General features: G+C 43.4%; 1 protein-coding gene across 4 annotated transcripts in view; it reads right to left on the bottom strand.

The window, feature by feature from the left end:
- Window positions 1–25,359, bottom strand: part of ANKRD31 (ankyrin repeat domain 31) — a 173,643-nt gene that overhangs the window by 65,968 nt on the left and 82,316 nt on the right. For 3 of the 4 annotated variants that reach the window (XM_062212573.1, XM_062212577.1, XM_062212574.1), the window contains 5 exons: window positions 21,282–21,334; window positions 18,992–20,498; window positions 17,901–18,068; window positions 11,269–11,451; window positions 9,963–10,105 (listed from right to left, as the gene is read on the bottom strand). In XM_062212573.1, coding sequence (XP_062068557.1) covers window positions 9,963–10,105; window positions 11,269–11,451; window positions 17,901–18,068; window positions 18,992–20,498; window positions 21,282–21,334 — 2,054 coding nt within the window. The remainder of the gene's footprint in view (window positions 1–9,962; window positions 10,106–11,268; window positions 11,452–17,900; window positions 18,069–18,991; window positions 20,499–21,281; window positions 21,335–25,359) is intronic. The other variant, XM_062212575.1, reaches the window with a different exon arrangement.

Here is a 25,359-nt window from a genome sequence, read left to right as displayed (position 1 = left end):
GTGAAATAATTACAGAAAACTTCCCTAATTTGAAGAAAGAAAGGGATGTCCAAGTACAGGAAGCACACACTCCTAACGGACATGACCAGAAGACAGCTTCACTACAACACATTGTCAAACCCTCCACTGTAAAACATACAGAAAAGATACTAAAATGTGCACAAAGAAACACCAGAATACTTTCAGAGGATCGCCAATTAGACTCACAGCTGACTTCTCATCAGAAACCCTACAGGCTAGAAGGGAATGGTGAGATACAGTCCAAGTCTTAAAAGAAAAAAACTGTCAATCCAGAACACTGTACTCTACAAAACTCTCAATTATGAATGAAGCTGAAATAAAGACCTTGCATAACAAACAGAAACATCCAAAATCTATAAACAGCTCAAGAAATTCAACAACAAAACAAACAATCCTGTTAAGAAATGGGCAAAGGACTTGAACAAACATTTGTCAAGAGAGGAAATTCAAATGGCTGACAGTTGAGAAAATCCTCAGGATCACTACCCATCAGGGAAATGCAAATGCGAACAACAATGAGGTTTTACCTCACTCCAGTTATAATGGCCCACATACCGAAACCAACAAATGACTAATGCTAGTGAGGATAAGGGGGAGAAGCTACCCTGGTACACTGCTGGTGGAAATGTAAGCTGGTGCAACCACCATAGAAGACAGTGGAGATACCTCAGAAATCTGAATATTGACTTACTATATGATCCAGCCACCCCACTCATGGGAATTTACCCAAATCAAGAAAAATTAGTATATGAAAGAGTTATCTGTACCCCTATGTTCATTGCAGCACAGTACACAATAGTTAAGATATGGAAACAACCCAGATGTCTATCAACTGACGACTGGATAAAGAAATTATGGTATGTATACACTATGAAGTACTACTGAGCTATACAAAAAAATGAAATCCTGTCTTTTGCAACAAGATCGTCACAACTGGAAACCATTATACTTAGTGAACTAAGCCATTCTCAAAAAGATATCATATGTTTGCCCTGATCTGAGGTAATTAATAGTGTACCTGAAATGTAGTGCATTGGACTGAAATAGACATCTTGAAAAGCAAGGGTTTATAGCCCTTGTCTCTTTCATTGAGAACAGGGTCTTGTTTTGTTTTCTCTTTATACTATTTGTTGAACTCTTTTACTTAGGGTAAGATTAGCTATATGATCATTAAGTTTACTGGAAGAAGATCATTGTAAAAATTAATGGTGGGAATCTGAGAAGGAGGGGAAGGAAGAGTTGGAGCATGGGTGGGAGGGGGGTTGGAGGAGAGGTGTCACTATGTTCCTAAAACAGTATAAAGGAAATATATGAAACCTGCATAACTTAAATAGAATATATAAATGAAAAAGAAAGGAAACAATGTGGATAGAAATGAAATATGAACAATACTGAGTTTTCTAAGCCATGAACATGGTATAGCTCACCATTTATTTAATTATTCTTTAATTTATTTCAGCTGTGTTTTGTAGTATTCATTGTAGAAGTATAAAGGTCTTGACCCATTTTGTAAACTTTATCCCTAAGCCATTTACTATTTTAGATATAACTGTAAATTACATTTTTAAAACTTTCAGCCTCCAATTTGTTCATCACTGCTACACAGAAATTCAGTTGAATCTCTATTAGAGTCACTTATTAAGTCTCACAGCAGGAGCCAGTGTTATGGCATAGTGGTAAAGCCACCACCTGCAATGCCAGCAGCCCACATGGGCACCAGCTGAATTCCCAGATGCTTCACTTCTTTTTTTTTTTTTTTTTTTTTTTTTGACAGGCAGAGCGGACAGTGAGAGAGAGAGAGAGAAAGGTCTTCCTTTGCCATTGGTTCACCCTCCAATGGCCACTGTGGCTGGCGCGCTGCAGCCGGCGCACCACGCTGATCCGAAGGCAGGAGCCAGGTGCTTCTCCTGGTCTCCCATGGGGTGCAGGGGCCAAGCACTTGGGCCATCCTCCACTGCACTCCCTGGCCATAGCAGAGAGCTGGTCTGGAAGAGGGGCAACCGGGACAGAATCCGGCACCCCGACCGGGACTAGAACCCAGTGTGCCGGCGCCACTAGGTAGAGGATTAGCCTGTTGAGCCATGGCGCCGGCCACTGATTCACTTCTGATTCAGCTCCCTGCTAATTGCTGGGAAAAGCAGCAGAAGATGGCACAAGTGTTTCTCCTACTGCCACCAACATTGGGAGACCTGGATGAAGCTCCAAGCTTCTGGCTTCAGCTTAGTTCAGCCCTGGCTACTGAGGCCACTTAAGGGGCAAACCAGCGGGTGGAAGACCTGTCTCTTCCTCTCTCTGTAACTTTTTCAAAATAAATAAAATATTTCCTAAAAAGTCTCACACCATAAAAATTATGCAACATAAAGTTTTTGTCATGTCATGGGATAAAGGTAGCTTTATTTTTTCCTTTCCAAACTGTGTGTATGTCTTTTATTTGTTTTTCTTCCACTACTGCACTGGCTACAACCTTCAGTACAATACTGATTAGAAGTGGAGAGTATGGGAAACTCTGCCATGTTCCTGATATTAAGGAAAAATCATACAGTCTTTCACCATTAGGTATGATGTTCCCTGGAGATTTTTCAAAGGCGTTCTTTTTCAGATTCAGAAAGTTCACTTTTTCCCCTTTTTTAAGATTTATTTTATTTATTTAAAGGCAGAGTTACAGAGAGAGGGTAGGAGAGACAGAGAGGGTCTTCTATCTGCTGGTTCACTTCCCAAGTGGCTGCAACACCTCTAGCTAGGCCAGGGCAAAGCCAGGAGCCAGAAGTTTCTTCAAGGTATTGTGAGACCTGAGCCTGGATCAAGGTGTAACTATTTTAAATTAGGCCTCCATCCTGTAACTTGGGCCTGACCAGGACCTGAACCCTAAGCCAGAAGCTCCTAAAAGTAAATAAATAAACTCCCCTTGCAATAAGCTCTCCTAGCAACAGCCGATTAACAGATAACAGAGAAATGCCTAGAGTTCCTGGTGTCTTCTCAGGGCAGATAAGGTGATTGATAGCTGCCCGAGACCCTGCAGTTCGGCACGTACACCCCAGCAGCTCGGACCCTATGCTTCGGCCAATCAATTCAAAAGGCATCAACCCCAAAGCCATCCAACCACCTTTAGTAGGTCTGTTCCCGCCACCGGATGCACTAATCAATTCTAGGAGATGTCCTCTGAATTTCCCTCGGGATGAGATAATTTGCTAAATGGTACCATGATGTACAGAATGTCTCTGAAAACCCTATAAAAACCCTGTTAACTGAAGGGTCGGGGCTCTCAATTCAGATCTGCTGCGTTGGTGTTCGTTGAGAGACCAGGCCTGGACCTGCAATAAAACTCTCGTGTGCTTTACAGCGGTATCGGCTCCTTGGTGGTCTTTGGGGATGACTGAACTGGGCATTATAGTATCTCATGTGGGTGCAGGGTCCCAAGTACTTGAGCCAACCTCCACTGCCTGCCCAGGCATATTACCAGGGAGCTGGATGGGAAGTGGAACAGCTGCACTATATAGGATATCAGCACTGTAGGTGACAACTTACCCTGCTGTGCCATAGTGCCAAACCCAGGAAGTTCACTTCTATTCCTGATTTGCTGCAGGTTTTTGTTTGTATGGTGTTTCAACCATGAATGAATGCTAACTTTTTTCATTTTTTTAAATTTATTTGACAGATAGAGTTGGACAGTGAGAGAGAGAGAGACAGAGAGAAAGGTCTTCCTTCTGTTGGATCACTCCCCAAATGGCCGCTACAGCTGGTGCTGCGCCAATCTGAAGTCAGGAGCCAGGTGCTTCCTCCCGGTCTCCCATGCAGGTGCAGGGGCCCAAGCACTTGGGCCATCCTCCATTGCCTTCCCGGGCCACAGCAGAGAGCTGGACTGGAAGAGGAGCAACCGGGACAGAATCTGGTGCCCATGTGGGATGCCAGCGCGGCAGGCGGAGGATTAACCAAGTGAGCCATGGCACCGGCCCCAAATGCTAACTTTTTTACAACTGTTTTTTCTGCATGTACTGAAATAACAGGTTTTCATTTCTAGTCTGTTACTTTGGTAAATTACATTGCTTTTATAATACTGAACTAATCTTACATTCCCAAGATATACAGCATGTGGCCATGTTACACATATAATATTGCTGGACCGACATAAACATTTCACCAATTGTTGTCTATGTGTGCTTCAAAAATACTAATCTGTAGTTCTGTTTTTTTTTTTTTGTAATTCCTTTTGGTATCAAAATAATGCCAGCCTAAAAAAAATCATTATGGGAGTGTATTCTTTTTACTTTTCTGGTAGAGTTTGTGTAGAGCTGGCTTTATTTATTCCTCATATACTTGGCAAAAGTTTTCAATGAAGCAACCTGAGCCTACAATTTCTCTAATGAAAAAATTTTAAAATGATAAACCTATTTTCCTTCAAAGATAAAGGATTACTCACAAAAAAATTGTGCCCACTTTATTTAAGTCATTCAATTTATAGGCATAGCTTAAAAAATAATTGTACTGTATTAACCCTGGAAGAGCTGCATGATACATGGTGATGTTCACTAATTTCTAATATTAATAATCTGTGTCTTCAGTTTGGCTTAAGACATGGCTAGAGGCTTAACAATTTTATTAGTATTTTCAAAGATTCATTTTTGTCTTTGTCAATTTTCTCTACTGTCTGTTTCATACTTCACTGATTTCTGTTCTATTTTGCTAATTTTATTTTTCTGTCTTTTTTCTGAGTTTGTTAAGTTAGAACCTAAAGTTGTTGAATATTTCTTCTTTTTTCTAACATAAGTATTCCAAATTTTAAATTTCCCAGCAGTATTACTTCCTTTGAAATCACTTGTTTTATGTTACCTTTTTTTATGATTGTTAGTGTAACCTGTCTTTTTCCATAATTTTACTTAAAAGTTATGTCTTTATACTCTTTATATTTAAAATGAGTTACTTATAAACTACAAAACCTGACCCAACTGAACATGTCTTCCTGTTTACTATCATGCACCTTTCCCATCTATCACATCAGTATCTTTTCTAGACCATGGGCCACTTCACTGCTTGTCACTGATAACAGTTAAAAATAAATGAAAATACATTTCAAGTTACTATCAAGAAAAATGAGAAGATGCAGGATTCCTGAATCACCCATTACAACAGTACCAAAGAACTCGTAAGTGCCTGCAGGGGCACTAATGAGCACAACACTGACAGAAATGTTAGCCTAAAAAAAATCAAAGGTCTGACCATGAAAGAATTAGAGGGTTCTAGGCCGGCGCCGTGGCTCAACAGGCTAATCCTCCGCCTTGCGGCGCCGGCACACCGGGTTCTAGTCCCGGTCGGGGCACCGATCCTGTCCCGGTTGCCCCTCTTCCAGGCCAGCTCTCTGCTGTGGCCCGGGAGTGCAGTGGAGGATGGCCCAAGTGCTTGGGCCCTGCACCCCATGGGAGACCAGGATAAGCACCTGGCTCCTGCCATCGGAACAGCGCGGTGCGCCGGCCGCAGCGCGCTACTGCGGCGGCCATTAGAGGGTGAACCAACGGCAAAGGAAGACCTTTCTCTCTGTCTCTCTCTCTCTCACTGTCCACTCTGCCTGTCAAAAAAAAAAAAAAAAAAAGAATTAGAGGGTTCTACGAAAACCTTGCAAAGGATCTCAAAGTTTCTGAAGACACATTTTCCCTGGTATTGTGATGTAAAATGAAGAATGTCCTATGTGCTACCATATGACCTTGCCAGAAAAAAGTGAGTCAAAAAAACAGTTTAATAAATATTTTGTAGTTTTAGAAATTAGCATATATTTCAATTAAAAACTAAGAGGCTATTCAATTTACAATGAGGTAACAACCTGACAAATCCATCAAAAATGGAAAATACCGTAAGAAAAATGCATTTAAGACACTCAACCAGGTGAACCTCATGGCCTAGCAACACAGTGCACTGTAGAGTACCAGCTGTTTACCCCCATGATCACAGCTCTGTGACACAGTGCACTGTAGAGTACCAGCTGTTTACCCCCATGATCACAGCGCTGCGACACAGTGCACTGTAGAGTACCAGCTGTTTACCCCCATGATCACAGCCCTGTGACACAGTGCGCTGTAGGGTACCAGCTGTTTACCCCCAGGATCACAGCCCTGCGACACAGTGCACTGTAGAATACCAGCTGTTTACCCCATGATCACAGCCCTGAGACACAGTGCACTGAAGAGTACCAGCTGTTTACCCTCATGATCACAGCCCTGTGACACAGTGCACTGTAGAGTACCAGCTGTTTACCCTCATAATCACGGCTCTGTGACACAGTGCACTGTAGAGTACCAGCTGTTTACCCTCACAATCACAGCTCTGTGACAAAGTGCACTGTAGAGTACCAGCTGTTTACCCCCAGGATCACAGCCCTGAGACACAGTGCACTGTAGGGTACCAGCTGTTTACCCCCACGATCACAGCCCTGCGACACAGTGCACTGTAGAGTACCAGCTGTTTACCCTCACGATCACAGCCCTGTGACACAGTGCACTGAAGAGTACCAGCTGTTTACCCTCATGATCACAGCCCTGTGACACAGTGCACTGAAGAGTACCAGCTGTTTACCCCATGATCACAGCCCTGAGACACAGTGCACTGTAGAGTACCAGCTGTTTACCCTCACAATCACAGCTCTGTGACAAAGTGCACTGTAGAGTACCAGCTGTTTACCCCCACGATCACAGCCCTGAGACACAGTGCACTGTAGAGTACCAGCTGTTTACCCTCACAATCACGGCTCTGTGACACAGTGCACTGTAGAGTACCAGCTGTTTACCCTCATGATCACAGCCCTGTGACACAGTGCACTGTAGAATACCAGCTGTTTACCCCATGATCACAGCCCTGAGACACAGTGCACTGTAGAGTACCAGCTGTTTACCCCCACGATCACAGCCCTGTGACACAGTGCACTGAAGAGTACCAGCTGTTTACCCTCACAATCACGGCTCTGTGACACAGTGCACTGTAGAGTACCAGCTGTTTACCCTCATGATCACAGCCCTGAGACACAGTGCACTGTAGAGTACCAGCTGTTTACCCTCATGATCACAGCCCTGAGACACAGTGCACTGTAGAGTACCAGCTGTTTACCCTCACAATCACAGCTCTGTGACAAAGTGCACTGTAGAGTACCAGCTGTTTACCCCCAGGATCACAGCCCTGAGACACAGTGCACTGTAGGGTACCAGCTGTTTACCCCCACGATCACAGCCCTGCGACACAGTGCACTGTAGAGTACCAGCTGTTTACCCCCATGATCACAGTCCTGTGACACAGTGCACTGTAGAGTACCAGCTGTTTACCCTCACAATCACGGCTCTGTGACACAGTGCACTGTAGAGTACCAGCTGTTTACCCTCATGATCACAGCCCTGCGACACAGTGCACTGTAGAATACCAGCTGTTTACCCCATGATCACAGCCCTGAGACACAGTGCACTGTAGAATACCAGCTGTTTACCCCATGATCACAGCCCTGAGACACAGTGCACTGTAGAGTACCAGCTGTTTACCCTCACAATCACAGCTCTGTGACAAAGTGCACTGTAGAGTACCAGCTGTTTACCCCCATGATCACAGCCCTGAGACACAGTGCGCTGTAGGGTACCAGCTGTTTACCCCCACGATCACAGCCCTGCGACACAGTGCACTGTAGAGTACCAGCTGTTTACCCTCACAATCACGGCTCTGTGACACAGTGCACTGTAGAGTACCAGCTGTTTACCCTCATGATCACAGCCCTGTGACACAGTGCACTGTAGAATACCAGCTGTTTACCCCATGATCACAGCCCTGCGACACAGTGCACTGTAGAGTACCAGCTGTTTACCCCCATGATCACAGTCCTGTGACACAGTGCACTGTAGAGTACCAGCTGTTTACCCTCACAATCACGGCTCTGTGACACAGTGCACTGTAGAGTACCAGCTGTTTACCCTCATGATCACAGCCCTGAGACACAGTGCACTGTAGAGTACCAGCTGTTTACCCTCATGATCACAGCCCTGAGACACAGTGCACTGTAGAGTACCAGCTGTTTACCCTCACAATCACAGCTCTGTGACAAAGTGCACTGTAGAGTACCAGCTGTTTACCCCCAGGATCACAGCCCTGAGACACAGTGCACTGTAGGGTACCAGCTGTTTACCCCCACGATCACAGCCCTGCGACACAGTGCACTGTAGAGTACCAGCTGTTTACCCTCACAATCACGGCTCTGTGACACAGTGCACTGTAGAGTACCAGCTGTTTACCCCCAGGATCACAGCCCTGCGACACAGTGCACTGTAGAATACCAGCTGTTTACCCCATGATCACAGCCCTGAGACACAGTGCACTGTAGAATACCAGCTGTTTACCCCCATGATCACAGCTCTGTGACAAAGTGCACTGTAGAGTACCAGCTGTTTACCCCATGATCACAGCCCTGCGACACAGTGCACTGTAGAGTACCGGCTGTTTACTTTCATGATCCACCCCATGGATGACTGAAAGCTGTGGCAGACTGCCACTGCCCAGCTTGATGAGAATACTGTGCCAGCAAGCAGCTAACCTGGGAAAAGATCAAAGCTCAACATCTGGAGTAGAGCTTCCACTGAATGAAAACTGCTTTTGCATCATTGTAAAGTCAGCAAACTAAGTGGAGCCTTAAGGAGCCAGGGACCACCTGTTAGAAAAGTGTCCACCTCGCAGGCCTGAGACTGCTGCTCAGAGAGCTTACTTGCAAAGTTGGCCTTGGGTGGCATCAGTGACACTGGCCCGCAAATAGCACTCTACCCTAACTGCAAACACTTCGCCTGCTAAGGGGAGCTCATTATGCTTAAACTGTCTTCACAACATGTGGTTTATGGTCTGTGTGTCTGAAATTTGGTCTATGCTAGGCAGAAAGTGTGTACATTAAAAACCTTGGGCATTGAGTCACTACTAGGCTTCCCTGGCAGAAACATCACAAGTGTGCCTACATCTTCACTGCTGGGGGGAGAGGAGGCAGAGAGCACAAGAGAGCTTTCATTCACACGATCCTTCCAGATCCTGCCTGCCTTCCTCTGTCGTGATCCAGATGTGCATCCTTACTGCACTGCTGTCACGAGCCCACGCCACCGCGATCTGACAAATCTCCAATTCTGGGGGTGACTCTGCCGATCCCCACCACACATACAAACGAGAGAACTAATGTTTTGTTTGTTTTATGTGGCAGTTTCCAGGATAATGTCCAAAAATCTGAGTTTCCCACTATTAAAATTTGACATTTATTGTCTCTATACAGATAACCAACTGTCATAACTAATAATTACTTCTGTTTGCTTTCTTCTGCTTCAGAATCATAAAACCTTAAAAATCTGTCTTCCTTTTTTTGTTTAAATATCTTAAAGGCCAAAGAGTTTCTTTTCATTCAAAAGAAGACACACTAGATATTAGCCCATGTATCCTGGGATTAATGTTTTTAAAGGAAGAGGACTTTTTAAAATTATTTGAGAGAGAGATCCCAGCCACGGATTCATTCCCCAAATGCCCATACTGGCCAGGACTGCGCCAGGCTGAAGCTGAGAACTGGAAACAGCTCCAGCCTCCCATGTTGGTGGTACGGACTCCATTCCTTGAACCATCACCTGCTGCTTCCCAGGGTCTGCAATGGGAGGAAGATGGAACGGGGAGCTGCCAGGCATTCTGATGTGGGAGGTGGATGTCCTAACCAGCCTCTGAACCACTCGGTCAAGTGCCTGCCCCCAGCCTAGGGCGCTTTTAATCACTGCTTCACATCTCTGATCTCCAAGTCGTAAGTTCAGTGAAATTATCCCTTCATGTAACCACATTTAGGCAGAAACCAGCAGGAATATACTTTCATGAAACTAAATAAAGGGGTTGTGGCATAATGGGTTACGCTGCCACCTGCAATGCTGGCATCCCACGTGGGTGGGAACCTAACCTGACGAGCACTGTACCTGTAAGTGACTGTTTGCCACAGCGTCATGTAAGGGCAGAATCCCATCCAGATTTCCACAATTAACATTAGCACCGGCATTTAGTAACTCTATAATGACATCACTGCAGCCTTTCTGAGATGCCTCGTGAAGTGGTGTCCAACCTAGAGAAGGAATGAAAGAAATAAATGAGCTGCTCCTTATCAATCCGTATCTGTGTAACATCCTTCCTACTCAGCGTTTCCTATGTTAGTGCAATTAATGTCTACATCGATTCATATGTATACTAAATATTGGACAAGAAACAACACTGAAAACTATGGCCTTAAAATGTATAAATGATCGACCTCATCACAAGTTATATTGATAAAAGAGACAAAACAGAAGGCTTACAGAACAGAAAATACAATGGGATACAATGAAATGCTAATCATTTCAATTTGCTTTAACTCAGATATTAAAATATCGGACTCATGGGGCCAGCGCTGTGGCGCAGCAGGTGGGTTAAAGCCCTGGCCTGAAGCGCCAGCATCCCATATGGGCACCGGTTCTAGTCCCGGCTGCTCCTCTGCTGATCTAGGTCTGTGCTATGGCCTGGGAAAGCAGTAGAAGATGGCCCAAGTACTTGGGCCCCTGTACCTGCGCAGGAGACCCATACGAAGCTCCTGGCTCCTGGCTTCAGATGAGCACAGCTCCAGCTGTTGCAGCCATCTGGGGAGTGAACCAGCAGATGGAAGACCTCTCTCTCTGTCTCTACTTCTCTGTAACTCTTTCAAATAAATAAAATAAATCTTTAAAAAAAATCTGACTCATTTGTATCTTTGCACTGTCACACTTCATTTAAAATGACACCTGACCAAATCAACCTTTGAGTTTCGCTCCTGAATTCTTCAGGGAAGATCTTTGTGTGTGAGCAAAATGTTAGAAGATCAATTTTGGAAGTTTTGAAAAAAATAAGGGATAAAAAAGGAACAATTTAAAGGGAGGAAGAAAGAGAAGAAAGTACAGGAAATGGGAGTATCATGCATTCTCTCCAAAGTCGAGGAGTGGAATTAAGACTTCCAAGGAATTACTAATTACTCCCCATTCTGTTGACCACACTGAATGTTTCCAAATGGATGTGAAAAACTGTTCCAAAGGAGAAAGATCTTAGAAACACTGTCTTACTGTTCAACTAAACAATTACATGGTATAAAAGATTTCTGGGTTCTCAGTTATAGATCAGTCAGGATCAAAAATGGGTGTGGGCGGCGGGGATTTTAGGGGACTAAAATGTATATACCAGGGAGTTGAATTATGAAAATAATGGAATTAAAAGGACTCGGACCTGCATGATCTTTCAGATTCACATTTGCTCCAGAGTCTATCAGAGTTTTTACCAGAGACAAATTTCCTCTTCTGGCAGCCAAATGGAGCCGACTCTCCCCTCTGGCATTCCGCTTATTGATCCCAGCTGTTTTCTTTTCTGGAAATTTGCCGAGCAAAACTGAGGCTTCTTTTCTGCCAAATGCTGTTATAAAGAATTTTAGAAAATACATAAAACTTCCTCAGAACTCCCTAAGCAGAGAGCACTGAACAGAAACATGCACCAACTCGTATTATCACTGCTGGTACAGCTCTGACGTGTAACCTGCGAAGAAGTTACCGAGCATCTTGAGCACATCACTTTACATTCGTTCTAGCAGTTGGTCAAACACTTGGTTAAAACATCCACAAACTTGCCGCAGCGCTACACTCATCTCACTCTCAGTAGTCCTTTAGCAAGGGATAAGGTTTTTCTTAAAACAACCCAAGTTTAATAGAAAAGTCTTGTTTTTACAGCTATTCTGTATCTCAGTGGATTGTTCCTATGACACAAGATGCAAAATACAATCTATGACCTGTTGGGCTCTCCTGTTTCTTTTTCTTCATAAAAAATGCAGTACAGTATCTGTGCAAAGATTTTAAACTTTTTCCTTGCAGTGCAAGTTAGAGACACTCAAGATGGAGCTGAAAGTAATGATTGATCGTTTGTGTCTCCCATTTCCTCCCCAAACCATGCAAAAGTGGTAAGAAAAGCCATTCTGAAAGAACCATATAAAGAAAGTAGAAGAGACAACAGAAGAGAAAGACTTCCACAAATCTGAGTGAACTGAAAAGTGGCTGACAGAGAAGACTTGGCAGGGTGTGCAAAGCTTCAAATCGAGGGCTGGCAAAGGGGGTTAGAGAGGAAGAACCCAACCCCAACACACAGCATCGGGTGCCTCAGAAGGGAAAGTATGGAACTCCACGTTCCCTTCCCCAGTCCTGACCTGACTGGCAACCACTTCTCTATTCCCAGGCTCCCATCCCAAAGCCAAGGAACCTAAGGTTATTCTCAACGGGAGCGGCACTGGACAGGAGTGCCAGGCAAACAGAAAAACATGCTCACTCCATCTGCAGTCCCAGCATCACCTGAGAAACCTGTCTAACATGAAGATTCACCCGCCCATCCTAATCCTGCTCTACGGGGTAGATTCCAAAATGGCTGCTGATGGCCTCACACGTTGGTATTCACAGTGTTCTCACAGCCCTCCTTTTCAATCACTTGCTTCTAACCAAGAAAATGTCTTCACACTGCGGCCTTCCATGACCTTGATTAGGTCACTCGCTGTCCTGCAAGCAGCAAACAGAATGACTCTGGGCCGTAGCCAGCTGGGACCTGTGCTTTCCTGAGGGAACTGAATTCACCCAATGATCCAATGTGCGTGAAAGTGGATTCTTGCCTAGTCCAGCCTTCATATGAGATCTCTATCCTGTCAGAGGGCTCGACCTACAGACTAGCAGATCACCAGAGCTGCTGTGCCAATTTGGTGTACAGCAATAGAGACGACCAATACACCAGCAAAACCAAACTTCAGGGGATTCTGATGAGAACCACTGCACTAAACCATGGAATCCTTTAGGCCTTATTTCCTAAATACCAGCAACTATGCTTCAACTTTCAGGGCAAGAAATAAATAGAGGATTTTTTTCTAAAAAATGGACTCAGGTTATATGAATCACAGGGAAGACTGATAGCCTCATATCTATATTCTGCTGATATACACATAAAAACATATTGTTCTTTAAAGATCTGCATTCAGAAATTGTTTATTCAAAAAAGTGAACACACACACAGAGGTACTTCAAAAATTTCATGGAAAATGGAATTAAAGATAAGTTTATTTTTGGCAAAAACCCTGAAATTCATGCATTTGAGTTTTCCAGAAGTACATGAAAAATGCATATGAAAAACTATGCAGATTTCATTTTTTGTACCCAAATAAGCTTATCTTTTCCTTTCATTTTTTAAAAACAATTATTTATTTGAAAAGCAGGGTGAGGGGGAGAGCAAGCGAGTGAGCTTCCACCCACTGGTTCATTTCCCAAAGAGCCACAACAGCTAGGTCTATGCCAGACCAAAGTCAGGAGCCAAGAACTCCATCTGCATTTCCCACATGGATTGCAGGGCCCCAGGTACTTGAGCCATCTTCCACTGCCTTCCCCAGCATGAAGTCACAGCAGAATCAGACTAGCCAGGATTTGATCCAGTACTCTGATTTGGAATGCTGGCTTCACAAAAGGTGCCTTAGCCTGTTTGTATTGAAATGAGACAAACTAAGATACTGATGGCAAATCTGTGGAGGGCGAGAGGGTGCAGCAGAGCTCGGGGCCAGGTTGAAGTCACTATTGTGTGATCGGGAGGAAGCTGCCTTTGTGTATACTGATATCTGAAATTACAAGCTTTGGGGCAGCGCAGCTCTGCTCAAGTGGCTTACAGTCCAGTGAGATGATGGACAGGCAGTGCATTTAAATGTGATTATGAACTGCTAGTGAGGAGTCTGCCTGTTTCCTGTGGTTGCTACAGCAAATTATCACAAACTATGTGGCTTACACAACAGAAATTTGGGGCCGGTATTTGGTTAAGACACCCCTTGGGATGCTTGCATTCCATACTGGAGTGCATGGGTTCCAGTCCAGTTCCCTGCCAATGTGCACTCTGGGAGCCAGTAGGTGATGTCTCAAGTACTTGAGTCCCTCTTACCCATGTGGGAGAGCCGGACTGAGATCCAGTCTCCTGACTTCAGTCTGGCCCTGACATAGTTGTTGCATGCATTTGAGGAGTGAACCAACATATGGAATATCTCTCACTCGCTAGCTTTCTCTCTCCCCAACTGTTTCTCAAATAAAATAAAAATAATAAATACATTTTGAGATAGCAGGGTAGGGAGGGAGCTTACCGCTCTAGTCTAGAAGATAGTTTAAAAGAAGCAGAGAGAGTGCAGTCTCAGGGAAGTTAGGGAGAAAACAGCAGAGGAAACTCCACGCACAAATTAGAGAGACACAGCGGACCTACATGGAGGGTGTGGACACACACAAATCAAGACCCCAGCAGCCGAGACTCCCGATCAGCTTTGGAGAAAGGTGAAACCAGATTGCAGCAGCCCAAAACACTGGCAATAAAGCTGCTCATTTTTCAAAAAGGAAATCCAAATGGCCAACAGACACATGAACAAATGTTCAGGATCACTAGCCATCAGGGAAATGCAAATCAAAACCATAATGAGGTTTCCCACACCCTAGTTAGAATGGCTTTCATACAGAAATCAACAAACAACAAATGCTCGTGAGGATGTGGGGGAAAATGTACCCTAATCCACTGCTAGTAGGAATGTAAACTGGTAAAGCCACTATGGAAGACAGCATGGAGATACCTCAGAAATCTAAATATAGACCTACTGTATGACCAGCCATCCCACTCCTAGGAATTGACCCAAGGGAAATGAAATCGGCATATGAAAGAGTTATCTGCACCCCCATGTTTTATTTTTTATTATTTGACAGGTAGAGTTATAGACAGTGAGAGAGAGACAGAGAGAAAGGTCTTCCTTCTGTTGGCTCATTCCCCTAATGGCCGCTATGGCTGGCGCTACACTGATCCAAAACCAGGAGCCGGGTGCCTCCTCCCGGTCTCCCACGTGGGTGCAGGAACCCAAGCACTTGGGCCATCCTACACTGCCCTCCCAAGCCACAGCAGAGATCTGGACCGGAAGAGGAGCAACCAGGATTAGTACCTGGCGCCCCAACCGGGACTAGAACCCAGGGTGCTGGTGCCGCAGGCGGAGGATTAGACAAGTGAGCCACAGCACCGGCCTGCACCCCCATGTTTATTGTAGTTCAGTTCACAATAGCTGACACAGAATCAACCCAAATGCCCATCAACTGAAGACTGGATAAAGAAATTATGGGATATGTACACTATGGAATACTAAACATTGGTAAAAATAAATGAAATCTGGTCATTTACAACAAAATGGAGAAACTGGAAAGCATCATACTTAGTGAAATAAGCCAGTCCCAAAGGGACAAATACCACATGGTCTCTCTGACCTGTGATAATAGAGCACCTAAAAGGCATCTGTAGAAGTGAAATTGACACTTTGAGAAGAAATGACTTGAACAGCCCTCTTCTTGACTGTTGAGGAACAGATTTTTATATACTATTTGTTGAACTCTTAACATAGAGTTAAACATAAGTGTATAAAGCCAACTGAAAATATATCTCACTAAAAAAAGAGTGGAATAAGAGAAGGAGGAGGAAGAGGGGTTTGGAGTATGGGTGGAAGAGTAGGCATGGTGGGAAAAATCAACATGTTCCTAATGTTGTAATTATGCAGTGTATGATGTTTATAACTATAAAGCTGTATAGTTCTGCATACATTCCTATAGACTTACTTCTAAGAGTACGGTTTAAAAACTTGCCATGGGACCCCAAATCCCCTTAAGCTGTGTGGAAAAAAACCATCGTAAATGTTAAAGTGATCATGTGGATAGGATTAAGGGTCTGGTAATAATAATGGATAGAATTAAACAGGAGGTATTGCTCCAACATGAGAAGCAGTTCACACAGCAGACTCATAGAATGACAATCGCTTTAAATAGCACTCTGTCCTCAGAATCAGCCCTTAAGGCACTCTGGTCTGGCTGAAAAGCCCACAAGAACATTCCAGGCATGGGAAGCCAAGACATTGTGGCAAAAAAAAAAAATGTCCTACATGAAGGACCTCAATGGTTGAGACCTCAGTGGAAAGAAGTGGTCATCAAAGAAGGAGGTACTTTTCTCTGAAGGGAGGAGAGAACTTCCAATTTGCTTATGGCCATGTCTAAATACTGACAGAATTTGTGGATTCAAAAGGCTTCCATAGCCTAGGCAGCTCATGTCAAGAACCTCGGGTGGTCACTAATGTCATACATAAGAGGGTTAATTGTTAAATTAACAAGAGTCACTGTGTACTAACTTCACACGCAGAACCTCTGTCCTCAAAGAGATATATTATTATGTCTAAGTGCTCGCAAAAGATGTATCATTCTAGGGTGCTTCTTTAAAGTTAATCAAGTTTCTAAAAAAAAAAAAAGAAGTGAGATTGATTTCAGGATGGAATGACTTTGAACAGCCCTTGTCTCAACTGTTGAGGAATGGGTTTGTTTTGTTTTGTTTTGTTTTTCCCCATGCAAATTGCTGAACTCTCTACTTAGTATAGAGTTGGTCTTCTGTGTATAATCTAAAATAGAAAAAAATAATAAATACATTTTTATGAGAACAATAGAAATGTATTCTCTCACAATTTTGAGGACAGAAGTTCAAAGTCAAGGTATCAGCAGGTATGCTCCCTTTGGAAGCGCTAAGGTGGAACCCTTCCCTGCTTCTAAAAGCTGCAGATGGCTGTCAGCATTCCTTGCCCTCGCTGGCTTGGCTTACCCTATTCCTTTGCCTCCACAGTCATATCAGCTTCCCTTTTCCTGTGTGTCTCAAATCCCCTTATCTTTATCTTAAAAGGGCACTCGTCATTAGGGTTAATCCAGGATGACCTCCTCATCTCAAAGTCTTCAACTTGATTACATACACACAGTCTTTTTCTGAGAAAGGTAATATTCTCTTTTACACATAAGGTAATATTTGCAAGTCAGGAATTTGGGTAAGGATCTGCTTTGCGAGCCACCATTCAACCTACTACAGGATGTGTAAGAAGAGCTTCAGTTTCCATGAGAGGGGGACCCTGAGGGAAGGGTCATAGAGAATACCTTTCTACCTCTTAACAACAGTAGGTGTAAACCAACTTTTAAGTGCTTAATACTGAACCTGAAATGGTCCAGCCTAGTCTAGAACTAACTCTAAGAACTATCAAAGTGAGGTTAGCCTATTCATATTGCCACACACACAGCTCATTCATCTGACACTAAGAAACTCATAGCTATGCTTCTTTGGAAATTTCCCTTATTTTAAAAGGACTGAGTGGGGGTGTCAAAGAGTCTAACACAGCTTCCCCTGCCATCCTCACTGAGCATCCTTGCTGTTTATCTTTCCTCCTCTCACATATCAAACTAGATATTTTCAGTCAGAAAGATGGGAAGAACACACCTAAAGACTAACGGACTCTCTGGTGGTACCATAATAAAATATATAGCTGAAACAATCTCATTACTCAGGGAATGACTAAAAAACAGGGGCTGACATTGTGGCCCAGCAGCTAATGGATACCGTGTCATGTCCCAGCTGCTCCACTTCTGGTCCAGCTTCCTGCTAATGGCCTGGGAAAAGCAGCAGAAGATGGCCCAAGTGTTTGTTTTTGGTCCTTGCACCTACATGGGAGACCCAGATAAAACTCCTGGCTTCTTGCTTCGGCCTAGCTCAGTCCTGGATATAATGGCTATCTGGGGAGTAAATCGGTGGATGGAAGATGGATCTCTCTCTCTCTATCTCTCTCTCACTCTATCTCTCTCTCTCTTTCTCTGTAGCTCTAATAAATAAATGAATTTTAAAAACGCACACAGTGTATATATATATATATATATATATATATATATATATATCAGAAAGTTTAGAAATTCTCAGAAGCAGAGTGGATTGCTGGGCATGATTTAGTAAAGTTTCACCTACACAATCATGCAAATACAAACCTTGGTTGGAGGTAGAACTCAAAAATCTTGGTGTTTTTCTTAAATTCCAAACTTTGTTGTGCTCTTGGCAATTAGTAGGCATGTGCATTTCTGAATTGGCTTCTTCTCTTTTCTTCTCAGAGTTCCTTACAGCACCTTCATCTCCACTGATATTAGTTAATTCCCTACCTTAAACACAAACATTTTACAATATCAGCACTATCATTCTCCTTGCTAATTAAATGACCTGAAGAGAAAATTTACACATGGGTTTGTATTCCAAGATAGACCGCATAAGGGAATTGAAGCCTTCAAAAATGTTTCTATATTAACATATACAAAATTTGCTGATTTCAATTCTGATGGGAATACTACAAATAGCTGAAATCAATATAATTAATAATTTCCTATCAGGGAAATGTTAGTTTCTAGTACTAATAAATGTTATATTAAAAAGAAACATAAAAATCAATGGAAATACTATTTATTAACTTCTGCCAATATCAGTTTAGCAACCATATTTGATCCTAATGGTTTGACTTTCAAAATAAGCAATACTACAGGGGATGCCATTGTGGCATAGTGGGCTACACCATGCCGATGAGGCTGGCATCCTACATGGGTGCTGGCTGGAATCTTGGCTCCACTTCTGACCCAGCTTCTGGGTCAGCTTCTGACCCAGCTTGGCTCCACTTCTGACCCAGCTTCCTGCTGACGCACTTGGGAAGCAGCAGAGATGGCCCCAGTGCTTGGGCCTTTCTCCTCACACAGGAGATCCAGAAGAAGCTCCAGGCTCCTTGTTTCAGCCTGGCCCAACCCCAGCTGTTGCAGCCATTTGGGGAGTCAGTCAATGGATGGAAGCACCCTCTCTCTCTCTTCCTCCCTCCCTCTGTGTGTGTGTGTGCGTGCACGTGTGTCTCCCTCTTTCTCTATAATTCTACTTTTCAAATAAATAAATAAATCTTGTTTAAAAAATGATACTGCCACACCACATTGTGGCCCTCATGTTTTCATTGGTGTAAGTTCAGTTACAGGATGGGTGAAACTCAGAAATTTCTATAAAATAAGTAAATCTAAGGAAATGTGCACAAATTAAGCAATGCTATTAATACCTGGCTTGTGAAAACTTTCCTTTTCTTCTCTTTGGCTAAGTTGTTGGACATAGTTCAATTGTTTATTCACACTGTCATTTGAATGAAAATCTGGACTACGCATGGTCTCACTTTCTAGAAGTCCTGCTCCCATTTTTTCAACTTCAGTTGCTTGTATCATTTGAGAAGAAATGACTGCTGATGAAGGTCCACTTGAAGAATTTGCATTCTGGCCACCGTCAGTGCAGTTTCTTTCAGCATCTTGTTTGTTTTCCACAACACATGTAACTGTTTGACTCATTAAAGGGTCTGGTGCCCTTGGGCTACAGTTCTGAGGCTCTCTGGATGGTTCCACAGGAATAGTCAACTGTGAAGCTTCATCTGTTCTCAAACAAGTCAGGGACATTTGCTCAGAATTGCCATGTGAGTGATCAAAAGAAGATCCATAATTTGCAACATGTTGTTCAGAAATGACCATCTTATCTGAATCACAAAAAATAATAGCTTCCTGTTGTGGAAGTGTGGTTAGACTGTCTGCATTTAATTCATTTTCCTGTGGAAAATGGTCTGCAGAAGGTAAAAACGGTTGAAAATCCATCTCTTCTCTATTTGTTCTAGTCTCCTTATACTGATTATTGTAATCTGTAGAACATACCACCATTTTAGCTGTTACAGCCTTCTCCGAGGTACAAACACCACCACCATCATCACCACCACCATCATCAAGAGTTCTCTTTACAAAGGATAAGAAGGAACTTTCCCACTTATTAAGGCTCTCATCTTTTTGACTTGAGTTATTGTTTTCATGAAATTCAGAAGGGCTTCTGTGTTGTTCTTGGCCGGTAGGTGGCTGTGAATCTGTAGTAACGAGCGGTAACTCTGTTTCTTTATTTAATGCAATTCCTGAGAATGAAATACCTTTAGTTTGGTCACTGGGTTTTAATTCCAAGAATTGTGATTCTTGACTCTTTGATAAATCCAGGTTCTGGATATATGTCTCTTTGGAAAATGAGCAAGCCTCTATATTGTTACCTACTCCATTTTTCAGACCTGACTGAGCTGGACTGGAAGGTTCTTGGGGCTCTCCTGGAAGGCCATGAGGGCCATCAGGGTCAGAGTTGTAGAGCCCATGTTGCTGGGGTGTAACCAATCTTTTCACTCTCTTGGAACAAGACACAGCAAGGGCCTTTCTTGGACTGAAATCCCCATCATCTACTTGAGTCATTTTGTGTTGACTGCTTTTTATTCCTTTGCCTTTAGATACTTCTGTGCTAGAATCTTTGCCATTATGAAGTCTGTTACTTCTGAGTCCTGTAGAGTGTATTTGGTTAAGAGTTGACTGTTCATGCTTGGCTTTACCAAATATTGTGTCTGTGGAATCTTTGTGGTAATGTCCATACGTATCGTCTTCATTCATAAATAAGCCCTCTTTGCTTCCTTTATCAAATTTTAGACATTCTGGTTTCTGTTTGTTGGAATTTTCAATACAAACCAAAGAACTGTGACTTTCAGAGTTGAATTTTGGCTCCTATGGAGACAAAATATATAGTTGGCTTTAATTTTCATCTGTACTTCTAAATTCAATTCAATGTGGATTACTGATAAGTCTTCATTCAATTTTATAATTTTTTCTAACCACAAGATTAGTGGGATATATCCAAATTGACAGCATTGCACTTTAACCTCACTGGATATAATAACAATTTTAATCTATTTAATTTAATAGGCTCTTAAAAGGACCAGATCAAGATTCCATTACAAGGGCCCACCACAAGAATTCTTTAGAACCAGGCCCTCTCCCACTGGTTATAAGGCTGAAATTAGAATGAAGATAATTCCTTCTCCTGATACCTGGAAGAACTCTGGGTATGTGGAGGGTTTAAAAACAAGAAGATAGATATGCTCCTAAACTGGTCTGTATGGGAAGGTCATTGCGGACTGCTAAGACTAAAACTGGAACCATTTCCTGTCACTCACCACAACTCATGCAAAGTATGGAGAGATGGCCTGACACGCTGGACTCTCAGACTGTGCTTAGGCCAAGGAAATGCAATAAGGGCTCCAGGAGGGGGAGGAAAAAGGAAATGGTTACCAATATATTAGCATGCCCAGATATGCTACATTTACTCAACTGTTTATCAAAGCAATGGCCCAGCATGCTCTGATTCTCATGTAATTATTCCAAAGTGTCTTAAAAGTAAAGGAGAAGTCACTGTTCCTAATGCTCCAGCAGTTTTTCTTTTCTGTCTGATAGTTACAAAATAATCAGCAGGGGCATCCTCATAAAAATAGCGGCTAAACACAGCTTTACCTGGCACTGCTGTACATTCTCTACAGCTGAAGAGAAAATGCCACTCCTCTGAGCTGGAACCAAAACAGAAAATTAAAGAAGACAGCTTCAGCAGTCAGACTCTAGACTTCTAAAATCTACAAGTGCTCTGCCGTGAGAAAACCAAGCGGAATCACTTAAACCATACAAACATTTTACATTAAAATTGGTGATTAAAGTAATCCTACCATATGTAATTTCCATATTCAGTAGAAATCAATTACTATCTTGAGAGAGCTAAAAGCATTTCCATGGAAAAAAGCTAAAAACATTTCCATGGAAAAAACTAAACACAGTCAACAGAATACTACCAGAATAACAAACTCAAAATATTTCATTTTCCCCACAGATTTATCTAGATGCCCTCTCATTTAGTAACTTATGTGAACAAAATTTTATACATCAAAAAAAACACACTTTTTTTGGTCATATTTTAACAGATTTATTTATTTGAAAGGAAGAGTGACAAAAAGGGAGAGAAACAAAGAGGGAGAGATCGATCTTCCATCCATTGGTTTATTCCCCAAGTGGCTGAAAAAGCCAGGGCTTGACCAGGCCAAAGCTAGACGCCAAGAACTCCATCCTGATCTCCCACATGGGTGTCAGGGGCTCAAGCACTTGGACTATCCTCCATTGCCTTCCCAGGCACACTAGCATGGAGCTGAATCAGAAGAGCAGCAACTATAACACAAATCGGCACTCTGATATGGAATACCAGCATTACAGGTGGCAATTTAACCCAAAATGAAAAAACACCAGCCTGGAGGCAAAAAAAAAAAAAAATAAAATACTTCAATAATTAATCATTTCCTAATAGTCCTAAAGCTCTAGTTTGAATGCTCCATTCTCTTCAAAGTGAAACACACCTATACAGAAAAGGCCAATCACTTCATGGACACATAGGAAAACCAGATGATGTGGGAAAAACAAACACATAGGTTGCTAATAAAAGGCAATGATGTTGCCATCTCTTTGACTGTCTCTTCTAAATGCTGAAAGTGGAAGCATAACCATCTAGACACATATTTAACAACAAAAGATAAAAACCTAGAAATAATGCCTTGCATCTAGAAAGTAATCAACGAATAACTAAAAAAGGGGTGACTAAATGAAAAAATATCTCAGATATGACACATAAAAATACAAATTTCAATGGAAGCAGATGGTTAGCTGAACAGTTAAGATGCCTGGTTTCAATCCTGGCTCTGGCTCCTGACTGCAGCTTCCTGCCAATGCCGACTCCGGGAGGCAGTGGTAATGGCTTAAGTAACTGGGTTCCTGCCACCCATGCCCTCACGTGGAAAACTGGGATTGCATTCCTGGCTCCTGGCTCTGGCCCCAGCTCAGGCCTAGTTACAGCCACTTCAGTAAACTACTGTATGGGAGTGCTCACTCTCCCTGCCTTTCAAATAAACAAGAAACAATCTTTAAAATTTTTCCAAGAATATAAATATCCTTAAATATTTTATAAGATAATGTAAAATATTTTAAAAAGGATATAACTGGAAAAGAAAGGTATTCAACTTCTTTTTTTGTTTTGTTTTGTTTTTCACAGGCAGAGTAGACAGAGAGAGAGAGAGAGAGAGAGAGAAAGGTCTTCCTTTTCTGTTGGTTCACCCCTCAATGGCTGCTGCGGCTGGCGCACCGCGCTGATCTGAAGGCAGGAGCCAGGTGCTTCTCCTGGTGTCCCATGGGGTGCAAGGCCCAAGCACTTGGGCCATCCTCTACTGCACTCCCGGGCCACAGCAGAGAGCTGGCCTGGAAGAGGAGCAACCGGGACAGAATCCGGCACCCCGACTGAGACTAGAACCCAGGGTGCCGGCGCCACAGGTGGAAGATTTGCCTACTGAGCTGCAGCACTGGCCCAAGTTCTTTCTTGTGAGTAGCTTTCATGATAGCAATCAAACTGATGCACACAGCACAGCACAGGAACCGATTCAATTCAGCTACATCAAGAGAGGAGCCTTACTCTGTCCGAGGGGCTAGGCACGGTTTCAGAGTCACTTAAGTGCTTTCCAGCTAGGTGAAGGTGGGCAAGTTTCATGTCTCTGCCTCCATGAAATGTCCACTGATGAACGCTCGTAACAGGCCTATCTATACAACTGCTGTGACGACTAAACGACAGAACCCTGCGAGGAGTTCAGCAGTGTTCCTGGGGCACAGAGAGGGCCCCATTACGACTACCACTACTAATGTTGCTACACAAGAGCGTAAAAGACACGGTGCCTTCTCTAAACCTTGGCTCTCCTATGAAAGAATACAAAAACAGTATTTTTCAGGAATCATCCTGCTGGTCCCTCAGAGAAACTTGAAGGAAAGAAGGGACATCCATTTCCTCTCAGTTTAAGCCACTACATTTCTAAATGTGATCACTAACATAGGCACAGACTGGTTTTTTTTTTTTTTTTTTTTTTAAGGTTTAAGCTTTTTATTCAGTGAGAAATGCAAAGGAGAGTGAGGGCCCTATCTGAAAGAGAGAGGGAAGTCTGGATTCATACCGACCAGGAGCCAGCCACGTGGAGGAGCATGCAGGCCAGGAGGCATGGGGCAAGTGGCCCAAAGGCCACATGCCCTGGAGGCGCAAGGCAGCACGGGCCCACGATGGCAAAAGGCCAAAAAGGGGCCAAGAGGGCTGGGCCCACCATGTCCCAGGCCTTTAATCCACTTCCAAAGGGGGTGGTTAATTAACCTGATTGGCCGGTGGGCACAAAGGTGTGGCCAGGTAGGGGCATGAGGTCACATGGGGGGTGGTGAAGGCATGCTCTTCAAGCTCACAAACCTGATCAATTTTATCCTATATGCCTGCCTACAACATCCCCCTCAGAGACTCCATTCGCTTAACCGCTTATTTTTTTTTTTTAAGATTTATTAATTTATTTGAGAGGCTAGTGTTGTGGCGTAGTGGATAAAGCCACCGCCTGTGACACCAGATCCCATATGGGTGCAGTTCCAGACCTGGCTGCTCCCCTTTTGCTCGAGCGCCCTATGAATGTGCCTGGGAAAGTAGCAGAAGATGACCCAGTGCTTGGGCCCCCACCATCCGTGTGCAAAATCCAGAAGCTCCTGGCTCCTGGCTTCAGCCTGACTCAGCCCTAGCTGTTGCAGCCATCTGTGGGTTGGGGAGTAAACTGGCAGATGAAAGATATCTCTCTCTCTCTCTCTCTCTCTCTCTCTCTAACTCTTTCAAATAAATAAATAATTTTTTTTTCAAAACAGTATTTCTTAAGTTTGAACTTTCTTTTTTTAAGATTTATTTTATTTATTTGCAAGACAGAGTTACAGAGAGAGGCAGAGAAAGAGAGAGGTCTTCCATCCACTGATTCACTCCCCAGATGGCTGAAATGGCGGAGCTGCACTGAACCGAAGCCAGAAGCCAGGAGCTTCTTTTGGGTCTCCCACGTGGTGCAGGAGCCCAAGGACTTGGGCCATCTTCCACTGCTATCCTAGGCCACTAGAGAGCTGAATTGGAAGAGGAGCAGCCGGGACTAGACCCAGCACCCATATGGGATGCTGGTGCTTCAGGCCAGGGCTTTAACCTGCTGCGCCACAGTGCTAGCCCCAAGTTTGAACTTTTCTTTCTTTTTTTTTTTTTTTATAATGATAGTATTCTTTTTTTTTTAAACTTTTTTTTTTTTAATTTTTGACAGGCAGAGTGGATAGTGAGAGAGAGAGAGACAGAGAGAAAGGTCTTCCTTTTTGCCGTTGGTCCACCCTCCAATGGCTGCTGTGGCCGGCGCATCTCACTGATCCGAAGCCAGGAACCAGGTGCTTCTCCTGGTCTCCCACGGGGTGCAGGGCCCAAGCACTTGGGTCATCCTCCACTGCACTCCCTGGCCACAGCAGAGAGCTGGCCTGGAAGAGGGGCAACTGGGATAGAATCTGGCGCCCCGACCGGGACTAGATCCTGGGGTGCCGGCGCCGCAGGTGGAGGATTAGCCTGTTAAACCACGGCGCCGGCCAAGTTTGAACTTTTCAAATGAGCTTCCTTTAATGCAAGTATAATCCACTCAAAGAGTATCTATACACTTACAATGAGTATTTAACTCTAGTGGAAGAGCCT

This window comes from Lepus europaeus, chromosome 15, assembly GCF_033115175.1.
Source record: "Lepus europaeus isolate LE1 chromosome 15, mLepTim1.pri, whole genome shotgun sequence".
Classification (NCBI taxonomy): Eukaryota; Metazoa; Chordata; class Mammalia; order Lagomorpha; family Leporidae; genus Lepus; species Lepus europaeus.
Note: the sequence above shows the minus strand (reverse complement) of the source record. Positions and strands in the feature narration are given on the sequence as shown.